The sequence below is a fragment of the Triturus cristatus genome, chromosome 10, assembly GCF_964204655.1.
Source record: "Triturus cristatus chromosome 10, aTriCri1.1, whole genome shotgun sequence".
NCBI lineage: Eukaryota > Metazoa > Chordata > Amphibia > Caudata > Salamandridae > Triturus > Triturus cristatus.
In genome coordinates this window covers 670,333,080-670,356,473 of record NC_140593.1, presented here as the reverse complement: position 1 = coordinate 670,356,473, position 23,394 = coordinate 670,333,080, and the positions used below count along the sequence as shown (strand labels likewise).

The window sequence follows — 23,394 nt, the reverse complement described above, 5'->3', positions numbered from 1 at the left end:
AGCTAATAAACAAGTTAGGGAAATCCTCTAACAACTTGAATACCACGGTGTGATAGGAAAATATCTGATCTTCAAAGTTCTATGTCGATGACATTTATCTAACGTATGATGACCTTTTAGAGCACTCAACAAGAGTAGACTGTATCGTTCTGGGATTCGCTCACATGGGCTACAAACTCAATTTAAAAAATAGAAAATAGCCCATCTCAATGTCCTTTTTCTGAGATATGAACTGTCAAGTGAAGGCAAAAGCTTTGCAACACACTTCTTATATTTTGGCAGAACATACATTCCTGATTAAGCAGAATGGGTTAAACCATTCTATGAACTCATACCTCCAGACTTCTCTAGCACACACTGAACTCAGGAACACACAGATACCTTATGTTCCATAAAAGCTGATCCGATAGCTTCAAAACAATTATACACACGAGTAAACATCATGAACCTGGTGATACGCATTATCGCTGGAACATCCGCGGACATTTAAGTCACGTTCAATGAAGGTGACACAGTACGAATTGCGTAGAAAATACATCTCTACACCAGTGCTGAAATGCGTTTTGCATCAACAGAAAAAATACTGACAGCAGTACAAATTGCTGTGGTGAGAGCCCTAGCTCAAGGAAAACGCATTATTGTCATTACCCCAGTACCGACCTTAGAGGCCGTCACTAGAGCTTGCGTGCCAAACGCCAAAGCATTACATCCACAATTGATACAATGGGCTAACTCACTCGCTACAATAGATGTAGACTACAAGTTGGACTCTACACTGCAGACACAAGCCATTTTGCAGTACAAACAAGAATATCCTCTACCTAATTAAATAATTCCTCTAGAATGCTATGATTACATCATATACACAGATGGTTCTGCCCAGCCTGCCGTAGGTACTAAGCACCAATACTCAGAGGCATGCGCAATCGTGAAAGGGTGCATGCACGATGGTGAATTCCATACTGAGAAAACCTACATGCAGTTGCTTAGTGACTGCACAGCACAAATGGCAGCACTAAAGGCTCCAATTCTGGCGCTAGAAACAACGGATCCAGGATTCCCCAAACTTATAGCGTGTAATTTGTATTACTGTGTTCAGTCTTAAAATGAACATTTTATTATTGGAGCCAAAATGGATTCAGAAACTCAAAGGGTTGCACAATAAAGCACAAGCTGCTTTGGGAACCGGGGGCAACGCTGAAAGAATGCTTGCCACAGACTCATACGATACACACGTTGAGTCATCAACGTGCTGGCGTACACATTGCAGGGAATTACATGGCAGATGAAGCCGCAAAAGCAACAGTTTGCACCACTGTTGTTGCTGCGATCAGTCGTTCAAGTACGAGGATAGACCGAGACATCATGGTGGCTGTCAATGCCTCACATGATGGCATCCACCTGCCAAAAGGCTTTCCACTCAAGTACTCCTACAAGTTAGATGCACAAAACATACCATAGGCTCACATTCCTGGAGTGGGGGATAGACTCATATCAAACACTGATCGCAGGATGGGTTTGATACTATCTGCACGAGGGGTCTGGCATCTGCATATGCAGAATGGCTGCTACAATTTCAATTTTGCAGCAGCGGTGCTTATGGCCCGGTCTTTATTAACAGACCAAGGACTTTGTCCATAAATGCAAAATCTGCCAGCAGATGAAGGTCTCCACCGAGGCACGTCATCATCATCAACTGCCAGCAGATGAAGGGCTCCACCGAGGCACGTCACCACAGACGCCTCTACTGATTTCAAACAATCTTCTCACGTGTGTTTATCTGGACAAATGCAGCCCCCTACAATAAGATGGGGCTTACAAGGACTTCTTGGTAGCAGTGGATTCCTGCTATTGATACCTGTAGGTTTGGCCATAGCGTTCGGCTGACGTCCAAACTGTTATAATGGACCTGTAAGTTTTCATCGGGACATACGCAATTGGCGCATTACATTCGAACTAGGGTCCTGCGTTTAGCTCTAAAGCTCACAAAGAGGCCATGGGAAGTTTGGGTGCGACCTTGTGTTACTCCGCCCCCTATCGTCCTGAGGGAAATTCAGTGGTGAAGAGGAAAAACCATGACTTAAAGCAGTTGGATCCATCATCTATAAAGAGACCAGAGGGCACTCAACAACCTGTCTAGCAAATCCCTGGGTGGTTTAACTTCTTATGAAATCCTATTTGGGGTAAAGATGTGGGCCCCAGACCTCGAGAATCCCAGCACAGTGGTGGCAGAAACGCCGTTTGACATCACTGAATGTTTGGCTGTTTTACAGGAACCAAAAGACTTCTGGGACAGACAAAGCAACATCTAAGTAAAACACACCGCTACTGGGGAAGTGAAGGAAGTACCGGCATGGTCTGCCTGGATCCCGAAGGCTAGAGACTGGTGATCTGGTCAGGGAATAGATCATGGACAAAGAATTCCTGGCTGTTGATGATACCAGAGACAAAAGGTTAGCCTCTATAGATCTGATCAAGTCGCATTATGTGGCCGATTCTCAACAGTAAGCCACGTGGGCTCCTGGGTAGCTACCTGCCTCCTCTCACAACCGTGCAGGAAGTTCAGATGGAAGCTTTAATAACGTATGAAACGACCGCTCTCCAACGAGAGACTACAATAAACAAAAATGAAGTAGGTCTTTTACCTGTTGCTACAACTACTACAACAGTACTGTCTGCTAGAATAGAAACAGATTTCAATTCGGAATCTGGACAAGAATAAGGTGCAAGTCAATGTACCACAGATCGAGTCATCTCCCAGTTCTACAAAACCTGCTGAGCTTCCGACAATAGATAGACTTTGATGAATTCTCCTCGGATGCATCAGATCCCACCACCACCACTGCCTCTACCATTCAGGCTGAAAGTAAGTGTTTTCTTATCTTTGGTTGAAAAGGACATATTTGTTTCTCCATAGTTACATCTTTAAATTACAATTGGGTTACTTTTTCTGTTAATCTGGATTGGTTTGGTGACAGTATTTTTCTTGCTTCTAAATGGAAACTACCTTCCAGAACGTTCTGCAGTACAACTGGTAAACTTGGTCCTCAAACCACATGTGTCATCACACGGTAAACAAAGAGACCTATCCCTGGTGAAATTTCAGCTGTTCCAGGTCCTGATCGGTTTGTTAGGGATGGGGTATTGTATGATGTGTATGCTTCCACTAAACTTTTACAAATTACATACTTGTTTAAATTATCACTGAACAATGTAATTATCCATAGTACTGTTTTGGATGATTGGGATTTTGATGCAGTGCATCAAAAGCGTGAAGGTCAAGAGCATTCTACTGTGTTTTCAACAGATGAATTGTATGATGGTACATCTAATTATGGCAACATGTTTTGTTTCCAGCATTACGGTCATCATTTTCTGCACAAAGCAAGTACTCCATGTGCTGTTTTTAATTACACACAATAAGAACATTGCCATACACCACCATGAGGAAGTTACATTTTTGCACAAAACATTGCTTATTTTTCTGGTTACAATACACCTGACCCAGCCAATTATTATCAAAGGCTTGCACCATCACCTGTAAAGAAAATATGCTAACAGATACCAAACATATATATTCTGCTTCGTTTAAGTCTCAGCTGTCCGAATAGGGTTTTGACTTTTGTAGGGACACCATGATGTAAAATCAATTTGGAGTACAAACGATTGGCAGGTTTATGGAAATGAGGCTCTGTTTCGGCCATGCCTCATACCACAACAAATGATTTTTCTGAACAAAACTGTGCAATAAGCTTCGTGTTTGTAACAGCCAAGATAAAGGATTTGAACACACTACACATTCCAACATCTGCATTTTTGAAAACTGGCAAAAGTTTATAACATGCACGGAGGAAACATTAGATACCATGCTACGTAATGGCACACACAATTCATCAGACCCCAATTGGAAGGGATGGTTAGTTTAGCCACTGGACACTAACGGGTGTCAGGTGCGATTCCTGGGTAACAAAGAGGGTTTAAAAATAAATCGACCTGACATGCATTATGCCAGTCTGAACACTCAGGTTGGCAACAACTTACAATGTTGAAAAGTTGTGCCTTGATTGGCTAAAAACCTCAACACTAGTTCAGGTGAAGCGAACACTTGTCCCTTCTATATGATGACCTGGACAGTCAGGATTTGTGATTAGGTCCTCGGAAACCACGTCGATAGTGCGTTTGATATGCGCTATACAATGAGATATGGAAGGTTTCTCAACAAGAAGCTGCTGAGAAACTAGCTGAAATTGACAGGGCTAATTTAGAACAAGCCCTGGTAGAGGTTGACAACAATATGACCACCTTATCCTCTAGGATATACTCTTTGTGCAACATAGTGTCATCTGCAATAGACATTATACAAGATATGTCCGCATTACAACAAGGGCAGTCACAACTTAGGGCTATTATGTTGGACACTTCAAACACTACGTTCTGGCCATGTGCTGTGGCAACATATTTATGCTACTAGCCTGTTTTCTCCTAATCACCTGACGAAACACCAGATAGTCATGGCACGTAAAGATTCAAGGTTCACTATTTTACATATCTAAAAGCTAGAGAAGTTACCTTTCACCATTGCCAAAATAGCATTCACAGACTGGTTAATCCACGGGTATATTACTTCGCTCATTTTGACATTCCATTTCCAATATTGTCTACAACACCATCAAGTAGGCAGATATGAAGTGTTAGGGGAAGGGTTTGTACATGAGTATTGGGAACTCCCTTTCAAATTTCGGTGTTGAAATAGGGAAACTTACATTTTTCTCAGCAGTTCTGACAGCGAGAACACTTTAAGTGGCTCTTTAGTTTGCAAGGATGTTTCGCCTCACAGGGCAATTAATGCTTCAGTGGCTAATCTTTCTTGTAACTTGAAAGGTTCCCCGGAGGCCGGGATTCATCCGATCTTTAGATTACTCTCCAATGGGAGTTATTTGATGCTTAGTGATCAAGGCTGCTGTGGAAGGAAACTGGGAATTCCCTATCTGGTGACGGTTAATTCCATAATTACTTGTTGTACCAAAGTTCTGTTTACACCTGCCCGCAGAGTTAGGGAGGCAACACTTTGGCCTTCAATAAATGTCTCAAACGTATGATTAGATGCTCTGAGCAAAGTAAAAGCCATGCTATTTCAAAAAGATGTGGCCTTAACATCGGCTAAAGAGACGTTTGATTTCCAGGTTGCAAGGTCCTCTTCAGAGATACAGACGCTACTCCGCACTACCTTCCCACTGCATTTTGAGAAGCAGGTACGCCATATTTTAACATGTCTGGTACGAAGGGCATAGCGCATTGTTTTTAAATGTATAGGCTCTGAGTTGGTTAGTACCTTCCAGACAGTATTTGGAGTCATTCCATTCCTTATACACTCCATGCTCAGAAGCATTTTTGCAGGTCTTCCGCTTGTCCTGCTCCCGATTGCCGGGGCTTTAATTTATTTTCACCGCAATGGATGTCCTAGTTTAAAATCAAATGGAATGCGCACTGCCACATGTGCTGTTGTGCAATGAACGCATGGCGCATTGCTTTGGTGCACCTCTGCTTCAAGAACTGAATGAGCACTGGTTCTTGCCATTCTGGCCTGTCTGGCTACACTACGTTCAGCCTGTGTTCCGCTGCCTGCTATGCACTTTCGAATATGCTCTGGATTTGTGCCTCGGTTTCCAATTGGTTGAGCCGTTAGACATAGACATACTAGTGGACCCATTAAAGGCCCATTTGTATAGTTATCCCCATCATACTCTATTGCTCCTGAATGCATTTTTTCCAACTGGTTGAGCCCTCAGACATAGACGTACTAGTAGACCCATTAAAGGCCCATTTGTATAGTTGTCCCGATCGTACTCCATTGCTACAAAATGCATTTTTTTTTACCCGCCCTGGAATGCTTCAGCTCCTAGTGAATTGGATCTTGGCTCTGCGTACCTTCTGCAGGCTGTTATCACTGCCTCAGCGGCCGCTGTGGGGTTGAATTGGAACACATTTGCTCCATAAGCCTGCTTCAAGGTACGCCTCTGGGAACATCGTTTGCGGTGACTGGGAACATCAATGTTTCGTCTACCACCTGGAACACAAACAATGGACTATTCTGTTTGGTGCTAACTTTACATTTGGCCTGACTTTTACATCAAAAGAGTGATTTTAAATTTGATTTTTATTAGCCTTTATATCTTTTATATGTTTTGGTAATGGCTTTCTAGGCGCTCTGGCTTTCAAATTGTATGATTACCTTTTTAAGCATTGGTTTTTGATAATTTTATATAATGACCTTTTAAATGCGTATAGTATGCCACTGAATTTATTAGAGCTTTTTTATTATTAGATGGCTTATTAGTCGTCCCTTTATCTGAGGGGACGGTGTCATGTGTGTTAGTTAGGCCCGAGAAGAAACGCTGCCATTTTTCACCATGCACACGTTTACTAAATTGCCTCCCCTTTCACACAATGACTGTTAACACACTTTTTCATGCTTGACAATGCTGGATTATTTTCTTTCAAACTGCTTCGCTTACAGATTCCACATAGCAAGAACATTATCTCGACTCCTTGAACACCACGTATAAGGCCTTGACACACATTGTGCAAACATTGCTGTTCTATTTTTTCATCCACGAGGTGACACAGCTATCTATAGACCATGACAATGCTAGACTGCCTACGGTCTCGCAAGGATGCTTTTCATTATAATTAAACAAGCATTTTTGGGTTGAGGCAGAGGAGCACTTTGCTGGTATTTACGAGGTCACTACGCACTGAACCTTCAGTCCAGCTGTTTGCTGATCCCTTGGGGAAGGATGTCCATCTTGTGACCATGACGGGGACTTGCATTATTTCCCTTCAGGTAAGGGAGTTGGACCAACCAGTTTAGGGGTTCTCTGCAGAACACATACACACCTACAACCTAAGTCTCTAGGTTAGAGAATGCATAGTAGGAATACGACTTATAGATATACATATCTAAATGCAGTTTTTATATGCCTGAATATATATATATATATATATATATATATATATATATATATATATATATATATATATATAGAGAGAGAGATAGGTTGGTGGAGCTATTCATTTTGCTCACTGTCCTTATATTGCTAATCACTTATCTGCTTCTGTCTATTGATCATCACAGCACATATATTCTATACAAAAATCTTGTTGGTTCAATAAATATTGAAAAACGCCCCATTGTGTATTCCTTGTATATTTCTCTAGGAGCAAGAGAGCATGAGTGACTGACGGAAAGGCTTCTAGATCTGTTACCACAAGCCCTGAGAGGGGTTCAGGGCTGTCATGTTCTGGGGTCGCCAAAACCATTTGTCATCTGTCTAGGTTTAGGGATGCATCTGGTGGCACAGTGGACTATCAGGTCTCTAGAACGACATATCCTCCGATGGTGCATAGAATTAGTCTGGCACCAACCATACATTTATGTTCAAACATTTACCCCAGTACAGAGATATGGGCCAAAATCCATCACGGTTCCAGCAGAAAGGTTTGTAATGCTGTTGTCAGCCAGTCATTACACTCACTGCCGATAATGTTGTCCCAACCATAGTTATGGTATTCATCACACACCTTGCCGAGCAGTTTGTGCTGTGCTGTCATAAACTGATCCTTTGACTGCTCCACATAGGAATGGAAACTGCAGCCAAGTGGCTGTTGACTTGAATTCCTTGAAGAGGTTGGAGAAAGAGATCCTGATCACCTGGCTGTCCTGTGGAGAGAATAATATATATAGCAGGTAAGAAAGAGTCATGGTGAAGGAATACAGAAGGAATAAGGGATCTAGGTAATGGTGGTATAAGAAGCAAACAGATTTTCATAAAAGACATTGTTTTTCACAGCTGTTGACTTGGCATCTCTGCACAACAGGGTCAGAGAGTCTGGCTTTTCAGAAGGGCAGTCATGGGTTAGTGCACTACCAACAATCACTACCATCTATCACTTTCAAGAAACACCACTCTAATAGCTTGTAGAGGATGGTTGAACGGGATGACGTATGGAAACAGTCCAGCCCGAACTGCCAAGCCAGGTCCTCCCTGGACTGGAAACAAGCATCCTGGGACCGGTTTCAGGGTATCACCCCTCATCAGCCAAGCTAGCTTGAATCCAGTGGCGCAGCGAGCAAGGGGTTCATGTCTAGGCATACCCACAGCTACTTAGGGCGCAAAGGTCAAGACAGATTTGCAGATGGCTGGGTTTAAACTAGAATGGCAAAAAAAACAATGGATTTTGGCCCATATCTCTGTACTGGGGTAAATGTTTGAAATTGTTCAGCATTCCATCCATCAATTGTTGTTCTTGTATTTATCACCTTTTTCCAGTTACAAAGCTGACTGAAGGGACTTCTAATGAAGGGATCCTAGAAAATGAAATACTGAATGTATCCACTAATCAGAAACACTGTACAATTAGAGGTTTGCCATATCCACTCTTCTTTCTAGGGCACAAGAAATGAAGAGGACTGCCTCCATCCCATTCAATTATTAGCCTCTCTGGAGATACATAACAGGAGTGACACTGGTGCATCTACGTTATATGAAATGGGCACCAATCTAATGCAAACTGTAATGAGGCAGGCAACTCAACTGCCAAAGCCCAATGAGAAGCAGCAAGAGATATAGGGTTTTCTGCCACTGCATGGTCAGACTAGATCTGAAAATATGGCCCAGAGATGAAGAGTAGTATGAGTAAGGATAAACCTCTGAATACACCCTTGTTCTTTCATTCTGCACTCCTCTCATACTACATACAGTAACACCACACTACTGCCTTGTACAAACAAAATCAAGAACATTCTCATCTGCTAGCTTTTCCATTTTTTGTGGCACATTCCATGTCACCTACCTCTGTGATCACATCCAGGTGTACAACAAAGTGCTTGCCAGGTATAGGCCGGAATAGGATATACAAGTACCGTCCCGTCAGCCCTAGGGATTGTGTGCTTGTTTTGGGTAGCTGGATGTAGTTGCTGGCTGGGATGGAACCACGGATCCGGTACACTGTTCCCTTCAAGATTTTGTCCTGGGTGAGAGAGCAACAGTGTGAAAAGAAGAACATCCAACAACAGCCACATCCTCAAAGTTACCCTTCCAAGACAAGAGGGGTGTGGGAGGAGGGGGGATGCCAAGTTGAGCATCATGAAACACCCACAATTGCTACGACTACTAAGACAAGCAGTAAAGCAGCATAACAAACGAACAAGTTACTTACCTTCTGTAACGATGTATCTGTAAGAAACATTAGTTAGATAGATTCCTCACCTTAGATTCCTCACCTAAGAATATCCCCAGGCGTCAGGCTGGATCCGGAAAGATTTTTCGTCAGCAATACTGTAAGAAAGTGGGTTTCTGTTGCAGTAACCCCCCCCCTTTTTTGCCTAATAGCTGATGCACTTTTCCTTGTTGTGCCCTGGGCTCCTGCCAATCAGGTGCCCAGGGCCTGTGTTCCTTCCCTAAAAACTGCTTAACAGCCAAAACCCAAATTGGCAAACCCTGGCCACATGTCAGCCCCTGGTAAATGGTACCCTAGGTACCCAGGGCCTTGTGACCAGGGAAGGCCTCTAAGGACTGCAGCACTCATTGTGCCACCCTTAGAGGCCCTGTAGCCTAACACACACACAGCTCTTGCAGGCTGAGTGTCTGGATACAAGACAAAACAGAGAGTCGACATGGCACACATCCCTGTGTGCCATGCCCACAACCTACACTGCCCTGGCATTTATCAGCCACCCCTCTAGCTGGGTGCCCTATGCCAGTGGTGTGGACACAGAGGCAGGAGCCCTGTGCCCCTACAGTACCCAGGTCCATTCCTGGGTCCTGTAAGTGCAGTGCTGCCAGCTAAGAGAATATGGGGCTGGGAGCTTGTCAAACACAAACTCCACAGCACCATAATGGCAGCACTGAAGACTGAGAAGTTTGGTATCAAACTGCTCAGCACATTAAATCCACACTGATGCCAGTGTGTTATTTAATGTACAAAGCACCACAGAGGGCATCTTAGAGAGGCCCCCTGAATCTTAAACCTACAATCCACGTCTGTTCTGAGGCTGCCTAGGCTGCCACACAGCAGACATGTTGCTGGACCCCTGGGTAGGAGAGCCCCTGCTCTCCTGGGCCTGCAACAATGCACATCCTGGGCGAGGTGCCAAATCTCCTCCCCCAGGATGGGCAGGGGGAAGCTTTAAAGGCATTCCGCCTCTGTGAGCGTCCCCAGGCCACTGTAACCCCCCACTCTGGCGGGAAGCTTGGCCGGAAACCCCAAATAAGGACAGGGGATGTGCCAGCCTGCCAACCCCACCCCTCAGGTGGGGGAGGCGAGGTGAAGCACATCTCCGGGCTCTCGCCATCTTGAAGATGGGAAGCCCTGCCCAATCAGAACTAGGCTCCTGCCCCCCTCCCACAGGAGAGAGGCAGGATAGGGGGTGTACCCACCCCAGGACAGGGACCCATTGGCTCCTGCCCTTCACCTACCTGTAACACCCCTAGATCTAGTATTTAGGGGCACCCTGAACCTTCCTTCCCCAGATTCGAAACTACAAGAAGAGCAAGAAGAACAAAGACCTGCCCTGCAGCTGCTAAAAAGAGGAAGACACCAACTGCTTTGGCCCCAGCCCTACCGGCCTGTTGACCCTCGAACCTGCTCTGCTCCAGCGCGGCATCTCTTGTGGCCAGCAACCTCAGAAACCCCGGAGGACCTGGCTACCTTTGAACTCTGATCCCCTGGGACTCCCATGAGTAGAGGCTCTACTCAGAACCTACCTTTCACCCCTGGCAGCAGCCCGGAACCGCGATCCCAGCCCACTCTGCACCCGCCAAGCCTGGCCGGTGCCGGAGTGAACTAAACCCACGAGGACGACCCCACGGCGACTGTGACCCCGAGTCCGGCACCCAAGGACCCCCCTAGACAATCCTGAAGAAGCCTGCAGCCTCAGAACAGAGTGCCACCCCAACCGCGATCAACAGAGGGTAAGATTTTCCGACACCAAAAGGCACCCCTGCACCCGGCGCCCCACGGCCCTCTGTGTCCAATCCCGGGGTACCTACCTATCCTCCAACTAACCTCTCGGAGTGGTGGTGGCACCTGAAGAGTCCTCGTCCCCGAGCCTGCAGTCTTTTTCCAAACCGGAGATTTTCCATAGAAATCAATTGAGCGCCTGATGGCTCAAAATCACCCTCCACCCAGCCGCCCGAGTGGCCCTGGCCGTGAAAACTCTACTCTAACCTACTTCCCCACTTGCCCTGAGTAAGTGACCAGGAGCCCAGCTCCCACAGCCTCGTGGCTTGCCAGACAGCAGCCACCAAACAAGGCCCCCCTATACCTCATAGGATAACATTGGGCCTAACTCTCTCTGCACCCGGCCGCCCTAGAGTCGCTGAGGGTGAAACAACTGTACCTACCTGACCCTGGGAGACCCCTGAGTCTGTGCCCAGAACCTCAACTCTGCCAGTCGAGTACTTACCCTGAAACCGCAAACTCTATTTTCCTCATAGGGTAACATTGACTGGCTTTTTCCTGAAATTTCTTCTAAGTCTGGACTTTTCAAATCTTCAGATAATCACCAAAAATCAGCCGAGTGACAAAAACGAATTTACTCACCTACTCTTAGGTGAGCTCCCAGTGCTGGATCTTGGTGCCCAGCACGGACTCTGAAAAGTACCCACAACTATACTTACCTTTAACTCATTTTTCTTCCATAGGAAACCATTGACTGTTTTTCTGTGAAATTTCTTCTAAGTGTTGATTTCTGCAATTTCTAAATATTCTTCAAAAATCGTATAACATCTGAAAACGTACTTACCTGTTTTGGATAAAGGTCCCAGTACTGAGTCTAGGCACCCAGTACTGGATTATAAAAGTAACGATAACCTACTGTACCTGTAACCTAAATTTTCTTCCATAGGGAATCATTGATTGTTTGCTCTGAAATATTTTCTAAGTGCTAACTTTTAAAATAGCTAAATATTAGCTAAAAATCATTACAGTACCAAAGTCGACTTTCAACAACTGATTCTGAGAACTGACCCAGGACTGGATCTAGGATCCAGGCCTGGAATTACAAAAGTAATCTAAAAAGTAATCTGTTGCATATAATTTGAATTTATCATTGAGCTCAATGTATTGTGTTCAGATATAGAGTTGCTTACTGCAACTACTTGTAACTGTTAACAAATTTTGAAAACCGAGCAAGAGGGTTTCAAAGTAAAGATCATGTAATAATGCAAATACACATCAAATTAAATATCTCTGATTAAATTCCAGATGTTCATATCTTGTCTTTATTTCTTGACAAAACTTCTTCGTTGCAAGCCCACTGCCAGCCAACACGTGTTTCGTCCTGACTTTAATAGGTCATGGACTTCATCAGGGCTGAAGACAAAGAAATAACCGAATTTCATAAAGTATACATTAAGAGTAACAGCAGAATACGTACAAATATTCTAACATCAAAAACTAAAATGCAAATTATGCAAATTATTGGGCTGCTTAAACCTGATAGATAAACGTGATGGTCGGAGCAAAAAATATAATGTGTAATATCACCGAAAAAATAGGGGTTGTAAGTAGTGTGTATAGGAGAAGGGGGGAAACTGCAGAGAGGGAGTGAAGATTGTAAAGGAAAAGAAAAAGACCCTATGAAAATCAATATATTTAGAGTTAAATGAGAGTCGTTAAAGGATTTATATAGTCTAGTGAAATCGAGAAATTGTAAGTCAACTAAGAAGAGTAAAGGACTAATAAACTGAACACTAGTGCCCTAGATAGGGGCATGAAAGAAAACGAATATTATCTTAAATTGTAGAAAACCTTAGTCAAAGTGACCTGCCAGTGAAGTTAGACCATTGACAGGTATAATCTACTATCAGTTATTAAAGCTAATATATGGAAATCGAACATATAATACATAGAACTCACCAATACTTGGTGTAATCAGTAACCGTATCTTATAGGTCCAGGAGCCAAAGGGCAACGTCTGCAATCTACGAGTAAAATTAAGTATTGCTAATATTCTATCAAAATAAACTAAAACAATTAATGTGCCAGTGGCAATAGATATTAAAAAGCGTACCAAATAAATCTCGGGCTGCTGGCTCCAATCCAATAATTTTTTCAAATAATTTCGATCTGATGTGTTCAGCTCTAGGTATCAATCATGTAACCTAGGACAAAAGGAAACTAAACTTCACTGAACAATCAGCAGTGATAAGCGAAAATATAAGAAAAGCCTTACTCGACAGAAACAGTTATAAAAAAAACACTAGTTAGAAACACTATCGCCTTAAGTCCATAGACAAACTAGCAAAACCGACATACGACCATGTAGCTTAATCGTATTATGTAGGGCCAAAAACCAGAAATCAAGAAACTCGTGGAATAATAAATGAGCTACTTCTCTAAATACTAAATAATGTCAGCGGTAAATGTCTGAAATGTACCACCTCTGTAAAGCGCTGATTAACGCTCTGAGTTCTTAGAAATAATTCTATTTGCATAACCAAAATCAAATGCTCCAATACAAGTTAACACCTAAAAAAGTATTCAATTATCCCACTAAGCTTAAATCCGCGATTACCTTAAAGTGTTAGGTACGGTCCAATATCTTGACCACTCGTATTATTCTCGGCGTCTGCAATAGGCGCCATATTGGTATGGGAATATATAGTCTTTCTCGACGACGGACTATGTGACTAGTAATTGAAGCCTCAGATATGCGCCATATTAGAGCGGTAACTGAATTTATCGATCGAACTACGTAAACCGTTGTAATGAAGTAAACTAAATGAGGCAAAGCCTGTAAGTAAAAGATACATTTGTGAAAAGCAACTACCATATCCAGGTCTCCACTCCTGACAACTCACTATTTCCAGGGCGTCTAAGTGGCGCGCCATCTTGGGTCGGGCTCAACGCACTATGGTCTAGGCGTCTAATGTTAGTATTCCAATTACTCCTATTTACGTCAGCTACAGGTCATGAAGTTGAACTCTAAACAATTTTGTTAAATATTGTATATCAACTTTGGAAATTCTTTTGAGATTTACTATGTGCTCCTATGTGCTCCTATTTTTATGCCTTTCCTTAGTTTTACGGGATGACTGTAAAATCTCGTTTAAATGACCTCTCAGAAATATATATAGGCTGGTTATATTTGATAGTGCTGTCAAAACGATAAAGTAATGTATACGAATCAATATGTTGTATATTACTGTATGCCTTCTCTCACAGAAACCTTACTATGGTGGGGTCGCTTTTGGTTTCCTGTAACTTATTCCTCCTTCTCCCTTTTTTTCTTTCCTGTGGAGTTAAAATACTGACTTACAATGAGAATTCGAGGTTTTACATATACTTATAAATTAGATTGTTTATTTACTTGATTATCTTCTGTTAGAAACTGAATCTAACAGATATGCGTGATTACTATTTGGAGGTTGAAAAGGAATTTATTAGCAGTGAATACTTTTTAGTTACGCTAGTGGCATCCCAGCCCTTGTAAGATGGCGCGTAACTTAGACGCCTAGACCATAGTGCGTTGAGCCCGACCCAAGATGGCGCGCCACTTAGACGCCCTGGAAATAGTGAGTTGTCAGGAGTGGAGACCTGGATATGGTAGTTGCTTTTCACAAATTTATCTTTTACTTACAGGCTTTGCCTCATTTAGTTTACTTCATTACAACGGTTTACGTAGTTCGATCGATAAATTCAGTTACCGCTCTAATATGGCGCATATCTGAGGCTTCAATTACTAGTCACATAGTCCGTCGTCGAGAAGGACTATATATTCCCATACCAATATGGCGCCTATTGCAGACGCCGAGAATAATACGAGAGGTCAAGATATTGGACCGTACTAACACTTTAAGGTAATCGCGGATTTAAGCTTAGTGGGATAATTGAATACTTTTTTAGGTGTTAACTTGTATTGGAGCATTTGATTTTGGTTATGCAAATAGAATTATTTCTAAGAACTCAGAGCGTTAATCAGCGCTTTACAGAGGTGGTACATTTCAGACATTTACCGCTGACATTATTTAGTATTTAGAGAAGTAGCTCATTTATTATTCCACGAGTTTCTTGATTTCTGGTTTTTGGCCCTACATAATACGATTAAGCTACATGGTCTTATGTCGGTTTTGCTAGTTTGTCTATGGACTTAAGGCGATAGTGTTTCTAACTAGTGTTTTTTTTATAACTGTTTCTGTCGAGTAAGGCTTTTCTTATATTTTCGCTTATCACTGCTGATTGTTCGGTGAAGTTTAGTTTCCTTTTGTCCTAGGTTACATGATTGATACCTAGAGCTGAACACATCAGATCGAAATTATTTGAAAAAATTATTGGATTGGAGCCAGCAGCCCGAGATTTATTTGGTACGCTTTTTAATATCTATTGCCACTGGCACATTAATTGTTTTAGTTTATTTTGATAGAATATTAGCAATACTTAATTTTACTCGTAGATTGCAGACGTTGCCCTTTGGCTCCTGGACCTATAAGATACGGTTACTGATTACACCAAGTATTGGTGAGTTCTATGTATTATATGTTCGATTTCCATATATTAGCTTTAATAACTGATAGTAGATTATACCTGTCAATGGTCTAACTTCACTGGCAGGTCACTTTGACTAAGGTTTTCTACAATTTAAGATAATATTCGTTTTCTTTCATGCCCCTATCTAGGGCACTAGTGTTCAGTTTATTAGCCCTTTACTCTTCTTAGTTGACTTACAATTTCTAGATTTCACTAGACTATATAAATCCTTTAACGACTCATTTAACTCTAAATATATTGATTTTCATAGGGTCTTTTTCTTTTCCTTTACAATCTTCACTCCCTCTCTGCAGTTTCCCCCCTTCTCCTATACACACTACTTACAACCCCTATTTTTTCGGTGATATTACACATTATATTTTTTGCTCCGACCATCACGTTTATCTATCAGGTTTAAGCGGCCCAATAATTTGCATAATTTGCATTTTAGTTTTTGATGTTAGAATATTTGTACGTAATCTGCTGTTACTCTTAATGTATACTTTATGAAATTCGGTTATTTCTTTGTCTTCAGCCCTGATGAAGTCCATGACCTATTAAAGTCAGGACGAAACACGTGTTGGCTGGCAGTGGGCTTGCAACGAAGAAGTTTTGTCAAGAAATAAAGACAAGATATGAACATCTGGAATTTAATCAGAGATATTTAATTTGATGTGTATTTGCATTATTACATGATCTTTACTTTGAAACCCTCTTGCTCGGTTTTCAAAATTTGTTGATGTTTGAGGTAAACTTTGCTTGCCTAAATTACGATGTTGGTGGTCGTCGTATTGTCAACCTAGTAGCAAGGGTTCTAATTCATACACAGTACTAATAATTCATTTCTCAGCGCAAATTGTCCCTACCACTGTGGTCTTTTGTGTCTTATATTTGGGACTGCTGCGGGAAGTGAGCTACTAAGCATAGAAAACTTGTTAAACATGAGCTCTAGAAGTAATAGAAACAAAATAGCTGAGGAACTCTTTAGAAATTTACACGCGGGAATTTCAATTAACAAAGCAGTTTCGCAAGGCAATGTGAAGACTAATGAGGGATTAAAAGCTAAATTTTCCCGATTGGAAAGACTCAAAAAAACCGAAATAGGTAAATGGTGGGATGGAGCAACACTCAAAGAATATATTAGATTGGAAAGAATCCCACGAGGTTTGAGATCTACTATCTTTCCAACATATGATGATCTCGAGGAGGATTTACTTCTCCTCTGGGAAAAAGAACTCACTGGTAATTCTATGCGTCTTATGAATATTCTCATAGAAAATGCGGAAAGAAAAGTCCAAAAGGCTGCTGAAGAAGCAGACCTCTTGGAAAAAGAGATTGCAGAAATTAACTTGCCTGAAGTAGCTAAAAAGAACTATGCCATTTTGGAAAACATTTTGAATAAATTTGAAGAGGAAACTAAAGAAAAGAAAGCTCGTAAATTAAAACGGGATGAAATTGATTACCGTAACGGTAGAGTATTTACATTCGCCAAAAAATTCGATAACTTGGTCAGACAGGATCAACAATTGACGAGTAGTAGATCATCTCTACTTAGTACAGTGAGTTCCGCTTCATCAAGCAATGTCTCTGTATCTGGAACGGAGGGAACTACAGAAGGGGTGCCTAATGTACTTCCGGGTAACAGTTTTTTACGGGAAGTACAACGTATAAGGATAGGCAACAAAGAGAACAACAGCAGAGTGAGAGAGGACTTAAGAGTAAAACAAGGAGAGGCAGTAGGGGGGGCACTAAATCAAAACACAAGAGAAAGAGTGAACACCAGATCCTGGAGCAAGGTGAAACAATAAACAAAGATAATGATAGAATTCAGGTTATTAACCTATCTGATACTGTCTTGTCCACTGATATGATTTCGGTTCTAAGCAAGGGTATGGGATTTTGCCCTTCCTCTGTATGTGATATGACTAATGTGAAAATAGATCTTTTCAAATTTTCAAGAAACCTTAAACTAAAAAAGTTTTTTGCCACCAGTATTGTTCCCAATAAAAAAGGTACCACAGATACAATGGTTGGTGATTTGTCTATCCAAGATATAAGAGATAGGGTTTTACTATTATCTATTACGGAAAATGAACAGGATCCTATTACTATGCATAAGGTTCTGCAAGATCTTGACTGCACTATGAACTTAAGGGAGGACAGTGGCCTTAAACTTAAGTCGAAATGGGTTCCACACCTTGCATCAGGTAACAGCATAGACCTTTTTCATAAGATGGTTGAGAAGGACTTAGATGCCTTAGAAAAAAGTATAAACCATCGGAAATCTTTCCCCCATGTTGATAATTTAACATTCAAAGAAAGACTTGCACTGAAACAACTGAGGGCGGATATGTCAATTACAATAAGAGAAGCCGACAAGGGAGGCAACATTGTAATAATGTCCACAGAATACTATGTACAGGAGATCCTTAGCCAATTAAACAATACAGCATGGTACAAGAAACTTCCCAGTAACCCTATTTTAGCTATTAAGACAGTGATTAATGAGCAACTTAAAGAGTGGAACACTGTGGGCCTACTCAGTGATGATGAATTTCGCTATCTCTTGATTGACAAACCTAGATTTCCTTGCCTTTATACAGTGCCTAAAATTCATAAAAATGCTACTTCACCCCCCGGCAGACCAATTGTGTCGGGTATAGGTGGACCGACTGAACGTATCTCTGAATTTGTGGACACCTTCTTGCAACCTTATGTCCACAACCTACCATCAACCATTCGAGATACGAAACATATCTTAAACACATTAACGGACATTACTTGGGATGAGTCTATGACCCTAGTTACATTAGATGTGGTGTCACTTTACACCAATATTCTACATGAGCAAGGTTTACTAGCATTACGCTATTATTTGGACAAGAGACCAGTTGAATTCTTGGAACACTCACAAATGATAATCGATATGTCAAGATTGATTCTAGAACACAATGTATTTCTGTTTGGGGGAGAGTGGTACCAACAAACGTGCGGTACTGCGATGGGTTCCAGATTTGCGCCGTCCTTTGCCTGCCTCTTTATGGGGTGGTTAGAGGCGGGGCACATCTGGGGCCCATCTGGTACCAGATGGCAGGAATATATAATGTTTCTTGGTCGTTACATAGATGACTGTCTTTTAATCTGGACAGGGAGTATAGATGAACTCAATGGTTTTTTTGAACATCTAAACAGTAATCCATTCAATATGAAATTTACCATGACCTATAGCAAACAAAGAATTGTGTTTTTAGATGTGGAATATTTGTTGAAGATATGTGCATTTACAGTCGTATGCACAGAAAAGAGACAGCCTGCAATTCAGTACTGCATGCAGCAAGTGCTCATCCTAGGACGCAAGTTAATTCCATTCCCTATGGTGAATTCCACAGAGCACGCCGTAATTGTAGTAAGGATACAGATTTTATTAAAAGTGTTACAGACATTGAAGCAAGATTTTTGGATAGGGGTTATGATCACAACATAATCAATAGAGCAAAAAGACGAGCTAGTCAGCTCAACAGAAATGATACTTTAAAATCATATCATTTCCCCAAGGATAAACAAGAACAACAAGTGAGAATGATAACTAATTTCCACCCTTGGTCTCATAAAGTGTTTAATATACTTAAACGCCATTGGAAACTTCTCACATCAGACTCAGATCTTAATAAAATATTGACTAATCACCCAAGCCTTACTTACCGGAAAGGCTTAACTATCCGGAATATGGTTAGCCCAAGTTATCCCAAGAAAAATGTGGATACTATGTCTTGGCTTCAGAGCAGAAGCTTGGGTTTTCACAAATGTGGTGATTGCAGTATGTGCAAACCTGCTTTATCTGGAATAAAAGAATTCACATACAATGGATCCAGAAAATTTCACATAACCCAGTATATTAATTGCAATACTAAGTTTGTGATTTATGTTATCATCTGTAAATGCTCAATGATTTATGTGGGCAGTACAGTTAGAAATCTCAAAACTCGAATTGCTGAACATTTCAGAGCGTTGAAAAATATGGTTGATAGATACCCAATAGTTCATCATGCTTTAGAATGTTCAGAGCAGAATAAACAACAGAGCTTTAAATTCCATGCTCTGGAAACTGTATCAAGTGACATCAGAGGTGGTAATCGAGAACTAAAGCTGCGGCAGTCTGAAGCTCGTTGGATTCTGAGGTTACATGCGGTAAATATGGGGATTAATATTGAAAATGAATTACAGTATTTCTTGGGTACATAACTCAATGTTAGTATTCCAATTACTCCTATTTACGTCAGCTACAGGTCATGAAGTTGAACTCTAAACAATTTTGTTAAATATTGTATATCAACTTTGGAAATTCTTTTGAGATTTACTATGTGCTCCTATGTGCTCCTATTTTTATGCCTTTCCTTAGTTTTACGGGATGACTGTAAAATCTCGTTTAAATGACCTCTCAGAAATATATATAGGCTGGTTATATTTGATAGTGCTGTCAAAACGATGAAGTAATGTATACGAATCAATATGTTGTATATTACTGTATGCCTTCTCTCACAGAAACCTTACTATGGTGGGGTCGCTTTTGGTTTCCTGTAACTTATTCCTCCTTCTCCCTTTTTTTCTTTCCTGTGGAGTTAAAATACTGACTTACAATGAGAATTCGAGGTTTTACATATACTTATAAATTAGATTGTTTATTTACTTGATTATCTTCTGTTAGAAACTGAATCTAACAGATATGCGTGATTACTATTTGGAGGTTGAAAAGGAATTTATTAGCAGTGAATACTTTTTAGTTACGCTAGTGGCATCCCAGCCCTTGTAAGATGGCGCGTAACTTAGACGCCTAGACCATAGTGCGTTGAGCCCGACCCAAGATGGCGCGCCACTTAGACGCCCTGGAAATAGTGAGTTGTCAGGAGTGGAGACCTGGATATGGTAGTTGCTTTTCACAAATTTATCTTTTACTTACAGGCTTTGCCTCATTTAGTTTACTTCATTACAACGGTTTACGTAGTTCGATCGATAAATTCAGTTACCGCTCTAATATGGCGCATATCTGAGGCTTCAATTACTAGTCACATAGTCCGTCGTCGAGAAGGACTATATATTCCCATACCAATATGGCGCCTATTGCAGACGCCGAGAATAATACGAGAGGTCAAGATATTGGACCGTACTAACACTTTAAGGTAATCGCGGATTTAAGCTTAGTGGGATAATTGAATACTTTTTTAGGTGTTAACTTGTATTGGAGCATTTGATTTTGGTTATGCAAATAGAATTATTTCTAAGAACTCAGAGCGTTAATCAGCGCTTTACAGAGGTGGTACATTTCAGACATTTACCTCTGACATTATTTAGTATTTAGAGAAGTAGCTCATTTATTATTCCACGAGTTTCTTGATTTCTGGTTTTTGGCCCTACATAATACGATTAAGCTACATGGTCTTATGTCGGTTTTGCTAGTTTGTCTATGGACTTAAGGCGATAGTGTTTCTAACTAGTGTTTTTTTTATAACTGTTTCTGTCGAGTAAGGCTTTTCTTATATTTTCGCTTATCACTGCTGATTGTTCGGTGAAGTTTAGTTTCCTTTTGTCCTAGGTTACATGATTGATACCTAGAGCTGAACACATCGGATCGAAATTATTTGAAAAAATTATTGGATTGGAGCCAGCAGCCCGAGATTTATTTGGTACGCTTTTTAATATCTATTGCCACTGGCACATTAATTGTTTTAGTTTATTTTGATAGAATATTAGCAATACTTAATTTTACTCGTAGATTGCAGACGTTGCCCTTTGGCTCCTGGACCTATAAGATACGGTTACTGATTACACCAAGTATTGGTGAGTTCTATGTATTATATGTTCGATTTCCATATATTAGCTTTAATAACTGATAGTAGATTATACCTGTCAATGGTCTAACTTCACTGGCAGGTCACTTTGACTAAGGTTTTCTACAATTTAAGATAATATTCGTTTTCTTTCATGCCCCTATCTAGGGCACTAGTGTTCAGTTTATTAGTCCTTTACTCTTCTTAGTTGACTTACAATTTCTCGATTTCACTAGACTATATAAATCCTTTAACGACTCTCATTTAACTCTAAATATATTGATTTTCATAGGGTCTTTTTCTTTTCCTTTACAATCTTCACTCCCTCTCTGCAGTTTCCCCCCTTCTCCTATACACACTACTTACAACCCCTATTTTTTCGGTGATATTACACATTATATTTTTTGCTCCGACCATCACGTTTATCTATCAGGTTTAAGCAGCCCAATAATTTGCATTTTAGTTTTTGATGTTAGAATATTTGTACGTATTCTGCTGTTACTCTTAATGTATACTTTATGAAATTCGGTTATTTCTTTGTCTTCAGCCCTGATGAAGTCCATGACCTATTAAAGTCAGGACGAAACACGTGTTGGCTGGCAGTGGGCTTGCAACGAAGAAGTTTTGTCAAGAAATAAAGACAAGATATGAACATCTGGAATTTAATCAGAGATATTTAATTTGGTGCTGGTAGGTTCCAGTGGGTTCTGATGATGTCACAGGTGGCCACCATTTTGTACTCCAGGCCCTCAGACAGAAGTTCCAGGGGTAGATAAAATGGCTCCCTGAATCTGCATCAATACTAAAAAGTCTGGTGGTTCCCAAAAAGGAAAAAATACTAACAGGGTTTGAGGCAAAAGTGGGACAAAATAAATAATGATGAGGAGGGACCACCCAAAGGGCTGACAGGTCTAACACGCGTCCCCCCCAGCTGAAAGTGGGGAGAGCTACCCAACCCCTTGGGAGTTCTCATCACTAAGGCGGAAATACCTTGAGAGACCGTCTGCATTGGCGTGGTCCACTCCAGGCCGATGTTCCACCTGAAAGTCCATTCCCTGTAGGGAAATAGACCACCTCAACAACTTGGGATTCTCCCTCTTCATCTGCATCAGCCAACGAAGGGGTCTGTGGTCGGTCTGAACCAGGAAGTGCGAGCCAAACAGGTATGGCCGCAACTTCTTCAGAGCCCATACCACTGCAAAGGCTTCACGCTCTATTGCACTCCACTTCTGTTCCCTGGGAAGTAGTCTCCGGGATAGGAAGACCACGGGTTGATCCAGACCCTCTTCATTGAGTTGCGATAACACTGCCCCAATGCCATGTTCTGATGCATCCGTCTGGACAATGAACTCCTTGGAAAAGTCTGGGGCCCTTAAGACCGGGGCCTCGCACATGGCTTGCTTCAGCTTCACGAAGGCCTGCTGACAAGCCTCCGTCCAGACTACCCGTCAAGGTTGTTTCTTGGACGTAAGCTCCGTGAGGGGGGCTACAATGGTTCCGTACCCCTTCACGAAGCGGCGGTAGTATCCCGTGAGGCCCAGAAATGCTCGGACCTCAGTCTGAGTCTTGGGGGGTTCCCAGGCCATGATGGCCTCGATCTTCGCCTGGAGGGGTTGCACCGCTCCCCTACCCACCAAGTGTCCAAGGTACACTACCGACCCCTGCCCGATCTGGCACTTGCTGGCCTTGATCGTTAATCCAGCTTGTCTCAGGGCCTGGAGAACAGCTTGCAGGTGACGCAAGTGATCCTCCCAGCTGTTACTGAAGACGGCTATGTCATCCAGATAAGCAGCAGAGAAACTCTCCATTCCGGTGAGGATCTGGTTTACCAGGCGCTGAAACGTGGCAGGTGCGTTCTTGAGCCCAAAGGGCATCACACAGAACTGGTAGTGGCCATTGGGCGTGGAGAAGGCTGACCTTTCCCTTGCTCCATCAGTCAAAGAGATCTGCCAGTACCCAGAAGTAAGGTCAAAGGTACTTAGATATTGGGCAGCTCCCAGCCGGTCAATCAATTCATCCGCCCTAGGGATCGGATGAG

At 41.8% G+C, this 23,394-nt stretch overlaps 1 protein-coding gene across 2 annotated transcripts in view; it reads right to left on the bottom strand.

Moving 5' to 3' along the window:
- WDR90 (WD repeat domain 90) overlaps positions 1-23,394 on the bottom strand; it is a 1,426,420-nt gene that overhangs the window by 1,311,708 nt on the left and 91,318 nt on the right. For both annotated transcript variants that reach the window (XM_085628141.1, XM_085628142.1), the window contains exons 3-4: positions 8,854-9,030; positions 7,582-7,720 (exon numbers count right to left, since the gene is read on the bottom strand). In XM_085628141.1, coding sequence (XP_085484267.1) covers positions 7,582-7,720; positions 8,854-9,030 — 316 coding nt within the window. The remainder of the gene's footprint in view (positions 1-7,581; positions 7,721-8,853; positions 9,031-23,394) is intronic.